The following is a 12145-nucleotide window of genomic DNA, read 5'->3' as shown; positions in this document are numbered from 1 at the left end:
AACTCACGCTTCCTTGTAGTAAACGGTGAAGCTGATGAGATCCCTGTAGTCAGGGGGCCGGTACCGGTGCCAGGTTATGATGATGCGATTCTTCGACGTGGTGGTGGAGGTGAAATGCAGGACATCACTTTCACCTGGGGCAAAGAGTACATCTGTGAGTGACAGAGATTCATGTGTCTCTGAAAAGCACCTGTCTTGCTCGGCACTGCTTCCCCCTTCCCCAAAGCTGGTTGTATATGCTAAGTTCCCTTCTGGGCTTCCTCAGTGGCTTTCTCGTTTTCCACTAAGAAATCATACATTTCACTATGCAGAGCTCCAAGGGTTCCATCCTCTGTTTTAGGTCAATCAGTTACGCTGGCTACTTGCCCAGGGACTTGGACATGAACCTGGGTTTCCTAACCTGACAACAAGGGGCGACGTCAGTGAACGAGGTGAACGTATCTTTCTTCTCCATCCCTAAGATCCTGGCTATGAAAGGGGGCCTGGTAGGGTGAAGGTGACCCTTTAGGCTGCCCTGAAACTTCTTAGAGAGACGATGACACTTGTTCTGCAGTTGTGGATATCTGCCTGTTCCTGTACAACCACCAAAGACAGGTAAGAGAACACAGATGTGCCACAGAAAGGAACTTTTCTTGGTCTAAACTTGGTATCAAACTAGAAGGACACAGGAACTCCTGTGAGGCCTCCAGCTAGGGCTGACAAACAACAGGAGGCTGGATTACGCACTGACAAGAAGATCTCACTTGGCCAAGCCTAACGTGCTCTATGGGAAGTAGGCCTGGCTGGCGGGTATGGCAGGGAAGCTGTGCCAAGTGTCTCTCTTATTCCTTGGACCAAATTCAAACTACGATAAGGACCAAGGAAAGACTGATGACTGCCCACCCTCATGGAGACCCAGAGCTCTCTGACGAGTTGTCCTTTCGCCCCCTTATCTGCCTGAATCCCACTACACACTCAAGAGGTGAAGCAGCGGGACTGAAGACAGTAAAAGAGCTAAGAAGTCTTCGGGACAAAATGTGCGCAACTGGGATCGGGAAATGTCACAGTTCCTGCTGAAGTGTTATTTAGAGAGGAAATCATGATTTTGCTTTCAAAAGAAAATAAATGGCTACTATGTATTATCATCTGACAGGTCAGGCTGGCTGACTCTAAGGAGACAAGCACTCTGAAATACTCTGATGCATCCGATTTTACTATGATCTGAACGGGGAGCAAGGCAGGGGCTTTGCAGGGACAGAGGGGGCAGGGGGCGGCAGGCGGCGCTGGTCGTCAGCCTGCTGTTCAGCCCTAGGTCAGTCAGCATGCTTCCCTCTAAGATCCCCCAGAGCAACAAGTGTCGCCAGGTAAATCCAGACACCAGCAAAACAAGCCAAAGCCAAACACGCATCAGTTCTGATTTACACTTACATCTATAAGTGTGTCTGTGTGCACACACGCACAAATCACTCTTCATCAAATTACTTTTTTTCTAATACCCTTCCCTTATTAAAAGCCAAAGGTGAAAAGATGATTTACTTTTATAACCCTATCCAGCCAAAGAGAGCCACACCATTCTCAGCAGCCGTATTCTACACAGGGTTAGATGAGAAAGGCACTGCTGTATCTCTGATATGAGACCTTAAAGTTTTATAACCAGTACAAGGCTGTAATTATATTGTTCTCAATTTAAAAAGCAGTATCAATTCAGGGATGCAGGTTCACTCCATCTTTTTCATGTTGGGGTGGGAGAAACAAGGAGGCCGAGTGTAAGGGACAGGAAACCCGTGGCCCACAGGGGCTGTGCTTAGGGCAGAGCCCCCTCCACCCCACAGGCCTGTGCTTCCCTTCTGTGGGAGCAGGAGGGTAGAGCTCACAGGGCTGGAGCACACTGGCTCTTCCCTGAAAAATAATCGGACAGGGCATGGTGGCTCACGCCTGTAATCCCAGCACTTTGGGAGGCTGAGGCAGGTGGATCATTTGAGGTCAGGAGTTTGAGACCAGCCTGGCCAACAGGATGAAATCCCGTCTCTACTAAAAATCCAAAAATTAGCTGGGCGTGGTGGCGGGTGTCTGCAATCTCAGCTACTCGGGAGGCTGAGGCATGAGAATTGCTTGAACCGAGGAGGTGGAGGTTACAGTGAGCCAAGATCATGCCACTGCACTCCAGCCTGGGTGACAGAGTGAGACTCCATCTCAAAAAAAAAAAAAAAAAAAAAAAAAAAAAAAAAAAAAAGAAAAAAGAAAAAAGAGAAATAATCTGTGCACCTGTGTATAAAAGGACATTTAACTGTGCATTCTGTAAGGAGCACTTTAAAGTTTGAGAACCTACTTATAAGTGTTTCACATACTCACAGAGATGCACAGAATTTATAAATATGAATACATCACGTATCTGCCCACTACTGATTGTGATGACATATAAGTAGGAGCAAAGTGCTAGTTAAGATGGTCTAGTGGTCCCCCATGTGAAACGAGGAGGGGCTGCAGAGGAAAGCTGCCATCACACATAGGAGAAGGGTCTGCTGTCATCATGATGGTCGGGCCCATGGTGTTTTGGACGCTGTCACTCACAGGAGGCTCTCTCCCCGTTGTTCCTGGTGTTTATGTCCCCTTTGCTTTGGCGTCCTTTAGTCCCCGTCACTTCCTCCATGCGGTAAATTTCAGAAACACATAATTTGGGATTGAAAGCAAAGTACATTTTCCCTGCTTTGATGGTCAGGTTGCGGTGGTCCCAGTCCCATAGTTGCTGCAAGTTCTGGTTGTCGAGGACGTAGAAGGAGTAATTCCTAGAAGCACAGAAATCGCTGTTAGCGCACCTGCCCTTGGCCACAGTCCCCTCTAGCCTGCTGGCCACGTAACACAGGTCCTCTTTGCCACCTGCTCCACAATACATTTCCTTTGCCAATAAGAGATTTAGTTATTAACACTACAGGAGAACAGATAGTTGCTATTAACAATGGCAACAAGATGATTCAAGGATAACATATCAAAATCGGTAAGATGCTAATTAATTTTATGACCTCTATTACCATCAAATAATACTTCTTATACCAGAGGATGTTACTAGAATCATGCCCAAGAAATGCCTTTGGTTATTTTTCTCAGCCAAGTATGTACAAGGTGCTTGAAAGCAGTCCATGAGAGAACAGACATGCTCTGCTACCCAATCGGAACAGCATACACTTTGCTCTAAAGTCTCCCATTATCCATGGAAGTAAATCCTGCCCAATCAGCAGCATGATGGGATAGGAGACAGCATGAGACAGGGAGACAAGCTTGTGGGGGGTCAACCCTGGGCCTTCTCCCTCCCTCATTCATCTTTCATTCTGAGAAGCCCCAGCTCCAGTCCCTGGAGGTGTCGGGGAGGAGGAAGAGCTGCTAACAGGCAGTGCCCTCGGGCGTCTCATCTAGGCAAGAGGACTCGGAGTCCAACACCGTGGTTCTCCAAGTTCAGTGTGCACAAAGCTTGTTTGCAAAGTGCTGGGCCCCACCCCCAGAGCTTCTGATTCAGCTGGGGTGGGCAAAGAATCTGCATTTATCACAAATGCCAGGTGGTGCTGACCCCTGCTGTGGTCCCTGGACCACACATGGAGAACCAGCAATCTAGGAGAGGCTGAGTTCCAGTGAGGTGGTGGAGGACCAAAGCCCACCAAACCAGACATGGCTTCTGCCCCAGAGGGTGCGGATCCAACCAGCACAGGAAGCCATTCTATCTGGCTACCAGGTGGCAGGACAAGTCCATCCCTGGAGAGGCAAGAAAGCAGACAGCTACGGCTTGGGTCTAGACAAAGATCCCTGCAGTGAGCCTTTCTCTCTGGCTTCCCCAGGAAGGCAGCAGGCAATGCCAGGGCTGACAATCTGAGTCCTCTGTGCTGATGGGCCTGATCCCCATGGACCGTGAATCCTTCCTCTCCTCTTCCTGCTCTGCTTCTTACTAAGTTTAGGAATCAGTGCAGTACTTTGAGTGATTTCTAAGATCCACTCACAGATCTAATGTATAAACACACAAAGGAAAAAGGACCCCAGCCCTCCCTGCGGAGCCAGCATAGCCAGGACAAAACAGAACCCCTAAGGCTTCCTCTGCCTTGGAGGCTATGTTCATTGGGGATCTCTCTGCATCTGGTGAGGTCTTCATTTACACCCAAACCAGGACCTCTAACCAGCTGGTCAATCCTCAGCCTGATTCTCATTTACAGTAAAGCACAAGTTATGGTTACAATACTGCCAAGCAGCCCTGTAACATTTTCCCGAACATTCACAAAGGGAGGTCAGACCAGGAGGGAGTTCAGAGACTGGGACCCAGAACCAGAAATGCCATTAATGAGCTGCACAGCCACGTGCAGATCCCTTAGTGCTATTTGTAGCCCTGTTTACTCACTCGTAGGACAACAAGGGGAATGCACAGGTGACATCTAAGCTCCCTGTCTACTTTAAGAATGCCCAGAAGGAGTCACAGAGCCACCACGGAATCCGCCCCACAAGCCTGAAGCCCAACCCTTTCCTGAGCACTGGGCTCTGTCCACACAAGTGCTGGGGGTGGAGGTGGGAGTCCTGCCAGCACAGGGGTGCAGTGAACACACAAGTGAGTCGAAAGACAGAGCCTCTGAAGCTAAGTCAGGCTCCTCACAAGCCCATCTTTAGGCCTCTGGACACATTAGTGGCCACCAAACCGGTAGCAAAAACTTGCGAGTCAACAATTCCTTCCTTTCAGTAAGGGCTCACTCCTGAACACACAGCTTTCCTGGAAAAGCAGCATAAGACATTGTCCAAATGATTCCAGATCTGGTCAATGCAACACAAGGCGTGTTTCCTGGGGAGCGGTGCTAGGATATGGCCCAGCTGGCGCTACTGTTGCTGGAGGTAGGCCCCATCCACACCTGCTGTTTCTCACTACCAGGCTGCAAGTGACACTGCTGGAGGTCAGAAGGGCTCCCTGCAGTCATACAACTGAAGGAGGGATGGAGTGGAAATGGATGTGTCCTATCATAAGTCCATTCTTGCTCATGGATTTCTCCAGCTCCAAAGGAGACTCTGCAGCGACGCACCCCCAAATGTCGGGCTGCTTCCAGGTACCTGAGTTAGTTACAGGACAAAATCTCCTTGTTGATGAAGAAACCTCTGGGCTGCCGGTAAGGACCAATTAATCAGGCCAAACGTCCATCTACACCCAGAACCAGGCCTCTATTAGTAAACTAATTTCACTAGCAGAGAACAGAACCACACCAAAAATACCTTCTGAACAAAACATTCTTCTCCCCCACAGGAGGAAGCATGAATTATAAATCAGGAATTTGACAAATGAATGGCAGGCACACTGAAATTCTGTATATTTGATTAATCACTTTGAAAAGCAAGATTATCTTTTTACAGTAAACACAAACTTTTTTTACAATCATTGAAGAGGCTGGGAGCCAGGATACCAATATCAATAAAACCCAGGCATTATGGAGCCTGTGGAAGCTAAAGAAAAATAAAAATAAAACCCTTGTCAAAATAATAATCAAGCCATTCATGAGCTGCCTGTCAATACCATGCTTGTTTTTCCAGCCACAGCTTGGGGCAAGGCTCCCCGCTAAATTCCTTCCATGATTAGGTGAGAATTAAGAGAAGGTAAAAGGCAGAGACCTGTCTGCACATCTTTAAAATATGCATACACTAAAGTTATCATTGTTTCCTGAAGAAAAAGACTACTTAAGTAAATTACTCAGGAAATGCGATTTCCTAATTGTTTCTAAGCTTACAGCCTTTACATTCAAAGAATGCTTTTAAAAATTAGGTTTTTTTTTTTTTTTTTTCTTGAGACAGGGTCTCACTCTGTAATCCAGGTTGGAGTGCAGTGGCACAATGACAGATCACTGCAGCCTCAACTTCCCAGGCTCAAGCTACCCTCCTACCTCAGCCTCCCAAGTAGCTGCGACCATAGGTATGCCCCACCACGCTTGGTTAATTTTTCTTTCTTTCTTTCTTTTTTTTAAAGAGCTGGTATCTCACTACGTTGCCCTGGCTGGTCTCAAACTCCTGGGCTCAAGCAATCCTTGGCCATGGTCTTCCAAAGTGCTGGGATTACAGGTGTGAGCCACCGCACCTGACCAGTTACTTATTTTTCTTTAGCTTCCATATGCTCTATGATATCCAGATTTTATTGATATTGGTATCCTGGTTCTCCGCCTTCTCTATGTTGTAAAAAATGTTTGTTTCTACAATTGGGTAGGCCCTATCTCCCAATCTGTAGACCACACAGGATGGGAACAGTTGGTTATCTTCCTGAGGACATCTCTATGTTATCTCTATCGATATTTGAGTGGTGAAGACAGCCCCAGGTACAGGGTTCAGAGCACTCCATCTGGGAATCCAAAGGTCAGGTCTGAGCCTCATCTCCAGCATTTACTGAGGAATACCTCTGGGCAAAAGATTTATTCAGCTCTCCCAGGCTGGAGTCTCTCAGCTGCAAACTGGGGGTGTCTTCCTTGCTTTTCTGGCCCTGAGGCCAGTTGAAAGAATTGGATGGGCTAAACATAAAATGATACTGTGAGCTTTTAATCACCCCACAAAAGTGCAGGATAACCTGTGCTACTCTCTAAGGTGTCAAAGTCCCCTGGAACAAAGTCTCAGAACAGGAAGGTCCTGTGCCCTGATAAATGGAGCTGAACCCGAGGTCTTCAGCCTACAGAGGTAGGAAGGGACAGTTTCCCCATTTTCAGTGCTTGCTGACATATTGAAAACAATTCTGCAATTATACAACCAATCATTCCAGTTCCTTTCTTCAAGGAGAAAATTGCCTCTTCACGGCTGTCTCTAGGGGGCATCAGAACCCAGGACACAGGCTGTCATCAGCAACAGAGCCAGCTGCAACTGATAAGAGTATTTGGCCTTTTTTGCCTTTCTGCAGATGCTCCCACCAATCCATCTGCAAACGGGCTGGTTTATATCATGTCCACTCTCCCCCAAATCCAATATTTACATCAACCTTAGGGGTTCAGCAAGCGTGGATATGTCTATCTAGGTGGAACCAGGCACTATACAGATATTCAGAAAATGTTTCCTCTTTGTTTTGTTAGGTGTTTCTTAAAAATAGCTTTACTTCTGAAGTATAATCTGCCTATCAAATATTCACCCATCAGGCTGGGCGCGGTGGCTCACGCCTGTAATCCTAGCACTTTGGGAGGCCGAGGCGGGTAGATTACCTGAGGTCAGAAGATTGAGACCATCCTGGCTAACACGGTGAAACCCCGTCTCTACTAAAAACAGAAAAAATTAGCCGGGCGTTGTGGTGAGTGCCTGTAGTCCCAGCTACTTGGGAGGCTGAAGCAGGTGAATGGTGTGAACCCGGAGGCGGAGCTTGCAGTGAGCCGAGATCGCGCCACTGCACTCCAGCCTGGGTGACAGAGCGAGACTCCATCTCAAAAAAAAAAAAAAAAAATTCACCCATCATTCCATGAGCTTCCGTAAATTTACACAACTGTCCAATCATCACCATTACTCAGTTTCAGAACATTTCCATTATCCAAGAGTTCCCTCATTCCCATTGGTGGTCAATCTCCACCTCTTCCTTGCAGCCATCCCTGGTCTGCTTTGTCTCTATAGTTTTGCCTTTTCTGCAAATTACATACGAATGAGTCATACAATATGTAGTCTTTTGTGTCTGGATTTTTTCTTTTCACTTAGCCTAATGTTTTAGAGGGTCACCCATGTTGTAACACGTGTCATACTTCAGGTCTTTTTATTGTTGAGTAGTCAGTGTCCTTTGTGCCACATTTCATTTATCCATTTATCTTTCTATCCACTCATCTGTTGATGAACATCTGAATGGTTTCCAGTGGGTCTTTCTTTTGGCCTGGGGGTCGGGGGAGTCCCGGGAGGCTATTATGAGTAATACTGCTACCAACATTCATACAAAGTCTTGTGTGGGCATGTTTTCATTTCTCTTGGGCGGATCCTGGAATTGCTGGGTCACAGGGTTGAGTGTATATTTTCCAAAAGTCCCAGGGAAATGTGAAAAAGCGGCCATGTTTCAGCCTAACCTTAGAGCTCCAAGAAGGTATTACAAAGCACTGTGTGTTGCAAAGTCAAGTGGTAGGAACCAAAGCATAGAAATGCCTATCCGCGAATTTCAATTCTTTTAACTCACCACCCTCCATCTACCTTTTCCTTCTTCTTTTCAAGGCAACAATCCTTAGTAGCACCAAAGAATGTGAAATTTTAACTCCTTAGTTATCTGATGCCATCAGGAAACAACGTTGTCCAAACAAGGGGATTTTCCAGATAGTGAAAACATTCTCTTACTCAAGAGCTTAAAAATAAGCTATTTTATAAAAATCATGTACATGTGGATTACAAAACCTGTTTCCTTTGTAAACAGCAGAGCAGCCTTGATTTTCTTAATGTCTAAGGTCATTACTCTAGAAATACACCCTAGTGGTGTCCTTGAGGAAACCATGGCTATGGCTTTTGTAACTGGGTTACAAAATCAGCTCACACTGAGTGCGATATAAAAGTCAACAGGCTCTGAGTGAGGAATAAGAGCTCTACTCTAGGTAAAATGCTTGAATTTTCTGTTCTGGATGGCTCAGGAGACTTTTTGAGAGGGATCTCAGTGACATTTTGGAAAGCCAAGGTTGTCAGAGTTGAAGGATCTCTGTACCTTGAATTGTTCTGTTCTCCATCAAAAACAAAAGGCTACAGAACAGAACTTTCATCCTATTGAACCAAATGGAAACATTTATGTTATCACTGACTATAAAAGAAGTTCAAGAAGGCCGGGCGTGGTGGCTCAAGCCTGTAATCCCAGCACTTTGGGAGGCTGAGGCGGGCGGATCTCAAGGTCAGGAGTTCAAGCAGGCTGACCAACATGGTGAAAGCCCGTCTCTACTAAAAGTACAAAAATAAGCCGGGCGTGGTGGTGCGTGCCAGTAATCCCAGCTATTCAGGAGGCTGAGGCAGGAGAATTGCTTGAACCCAGGAGGCAGAGGTTGCAGTGAGCCGAGACAGCGCCACTATACTCCAGCCTGGGCAACACAGCAAGATTCCATCTCAAAAAAAAAGTTCCAGAAAATAGTGTGACATGTGTAACAACATGGGTGAACCTCTAAAATATTAGGCAGCAGTGTGAGGGGAAAATACTTGGGAAAAAAAACCGTCAAAGTGCTTTGTGATATGCACATGAGAAGAAATGAAGGGATAAAGCAGTGGTTTCCAATCTTTGCTGCCTGCTGAAGTGCCTAGGGATCTTTAGACAAGCACTGATTCCTGGATCCTAACCCCAAACGCTCCTATTGAATTGGGGTGGAGGTGCAACTTGGACATCAGGATTTCTCAACTCCACCCCTGCCCCCACCCCCAATGATTCCATATGTGTAGCAAAGTTTGAGGAACACTGGGATAAAAGCTATCTTGGCTTAAACCAAAAGCATACCGAAATAAAAATTTCAGACAGCTCTGCTAACACTCCTCTATTCAAAAGCCTTGAATACGTTCCATGGTCTACCTAAATTATAACCCTTTATACCTGGGTGCAAAACATCTTACGTAACTCTAGTACCACCCACCTCTCCAGTGTTAGTTGCTCAACAGGCCCCAGGATGCCCCAACTCGTTGCCTTTGCTCCTGCCACCCTACCTTGAATTGCCTTTCTTCACTTCAATCCTCTGCTCTCCCCAAGTTTTTCCCGAAAGCCTTCAAGGCCCATCTCAAATGCCACCTCTTGTCAGAAGCCTGTCTGATCTCAGGTATCTGGCTCTTCTCCATGCCTAGGGCACATTTCTTTCTTTCCCTTGTATCACGGTGCGAGTTCTGCTTTGCACTGCTGATGTTTATCTGACTATCGTATCCTGTCCTTCTCCTTCTCACTCTGACTCTTCCCTTCTTGCAGAATAAGTGAGGGCAGCTAGTGAAGGGGCCAGACCTAACTCTGTCCCTGAGTCTAAGGAGAAATGAACAGTTGAGGTGTTGCTAGCGGTCTCAACACCTGAAGCAAATAGAGCTCTTGGGGAGCTCATCATTGTGAGGATGGGCTATACCTTTGTGGTCATGGGCCAGGATGACAGGGTGAGAGAAAACTTCCCATCGGGAGGTGAAAGATTCTTAAGAGCCCAAGCTCAAGAGAAAGCCTCTTAGAAGCAGCACGCGGGAATGAAAGGCTGGAACCAGCATCCTTGGAGCTGCAGGATTACTGGGGAGCAGCAGGGAAAACCCAAGGCCCACTTGCCCTCCTCTGCATCTAAAATGGTAAGAGCAGGCCAGGGGCCCAGGCTTACCTGGAAAGCCTCCCAAACACCTGAGCACGCATCCTTAAAAAGATTTTGCTGATGCTTCAGGTTTTATGCAAGTTTCAGATAATGAGAAAGACATCATAAATATTCTTGCAAATAAAAATCAGGCTTTAATTTCTAACTACACTTAAGTGCACAATACTTGGGTAACACTCCATGAAAAGGTAATCACATAATAATTCCTAATAGAAATTAATTAAACTCTCCTCTCAGCATTCACCTCTATGTCTATCATTTGCTTAGTCTAGAAAAAATAAAAGGTATATCATTAAGCAACAAGAAAATTTGACAGCTACTAATCTGCTAAAGAAGAAGAGCTCACAGACACCCGAGATTCCAGAAACACAAACCTACTTAGAAAAAAAAAAACAGAGAAAAAATTCATTTTAAAATTTAATACAACAAACAATAATCATCACCTTAAATTGGTAGGGCCTCAGCTTGCCAGGTAAGTGACTGAGGAGTCTGGGGCTGGGCGCAGTGGCAGCCTCCTTCGATTTGCAATGAGAAAGAAGTTTTTTAAGGATTGGTTTTCCCAGTGGGGAGGACACTGTGCTTTTCAAGGATGGAATGAAGAGCTGCCCGCTCTCGTTAGCTCTATCAGATGATGGAATTTTAAGAATTTAAGACTGACCAAGAGTTAGTCTGAGAAAAACAGGGAGGCTGTAAAGAAACCCTTATGCAGTAACTTTACCCAGTTGGGGCAGATAAATCAGCAAAGACAACCTTTCCCATGACCTTCTCGCCTCCTTTTTTTCCTAAATTATTTTCCCAAATTCTCTTTAGAAGGAATTCACTGCTTAATTGATAACTCCTTTTATTTTGAAGCATTCACTTAAAGCCGGGCAAGAGTCGTATTTAAAAGGGAGAGTTTAAAGAGAAAAGTACATATGCAAAGGTACACACAGGCTGACGGCTGGAAAGCAATTGTGCACGCAATAACCACTGGCTTTTATTCTCCAGTGAAAAGCCCACGGTTATTTTAAAACCCCTATCACAAAGCAAGCCTGTGCCAAGGCAAAAACTCTATCAATAGCGCAAATCCTGTAAACTAATCAATAAAAACAATCTCATGAATCCGGGTTTCTTTCTAACAAAATGAACCGCCCATGCTCCTCCAATGCTCTCACTTCCAATATCTTAAAAGATGGAGTAGTTGTGTGTAGTAGAGTACAGCATCCTGAGGCAGATGAGGGTCGCACAAACAATGATTTCACAGGGAGGTGAGCACTCCAGACCAACTGCTGTCACTCTTGGCAGAAAAGCCCTAAGTGCACCCCGTCTGCCATCTCACTGGTCACAGTCAGACACGCAACCCTTGACTGATGAGGCAAAAATCCAGTAAGGGTGAAAACATCTCTGTTTTCCAAAACAGCAACCTCCTAAGAATGGAGAATCATGACTCTACTCAAGACCTACTAGAGCAGCACAGGCAATACTGCGGCTTCCTACTTTCTTCTATTTAACAAGGCAGAGAGGGCTCTTACCTCAGCAACACAGTTTTATAAGCACGCTGCTTATTCTGTAATAGGAGAACATCAGCTCATGAAATTTGGGGCACTTACCCTTCTAGCTGCTCCTCTCCTAAGATGAGGCGAAGGTTTTTTAGGAAGGACAAGGAGACCAAGGCATGAGAATGGCGGATCTTCACGTAGCCCGTCACCACCTCGATGAGCCCCATGAAGTTCTCCAGTTCTGAAGCAATGTTATCTACATTGAAAGGGGATTGTGTCAAACTGTGTGCTCACTTGGTGTACGGGTGACATAGTCGGATTCTTACAAACACAAGTGAGAACAATTCAACAGCAGGTGCCCCCTGAGATGCTCATGCTCCCAGCACAGGACTGGCCACTCCCTGACAAAAACACACTTCCCTGGCTTGACTCTCAACAACGACT

At 46.1% G+C, this 12145-nt stretch overlaps 1 protein-coding gene across 3 annotated transcripts in view; it reads right to left on the bottom strand.

Annotated features, from left to right (window-relative positions):
• IGF1R (insulin like growth factor 1 receptor) overlaps positions 1-12145 on the bottom strand; it is a 315543-nt gene that overhangs the window by 53038 nt on the left and 250360 nt on the right. For all 3 annotated transcript variants that reach the window (XM_009250188.4, XM_009250187.4, NM_001131787.1), the window contains 3 exon segments: positions 11813-11957; positions 2551-2765; positions 8-134 (listed from right to left, as the gene is read on the bottom strand). In XM_009250188.4, coding sequence (XP_009248463.2) covers positions 8-134; positions 2551-2765; positions 11813-11957 — 487 coding nt within the window.

The sequence above is a fragment of the Pongo abelii genome, chromosome 16, assembly GCF_028885655.2.
Source record: "Pongo abelii isolate AG06213 chromosome 16, NHGRI_mPonAbe1-v2.0_pri, whole genome shotgun sequence".
Classification (NCBI taxonomy): Eukaryota; Metazoa; Chordata; class Mammalia; order Primates; family Hominidae; genus Pongo; species Pongo abelii.
The sequence above is the reverse complement of the archived record's forward strand: the minus strand, read 5'-3'. Positions and strand labels throughout refer to the sequence as shown.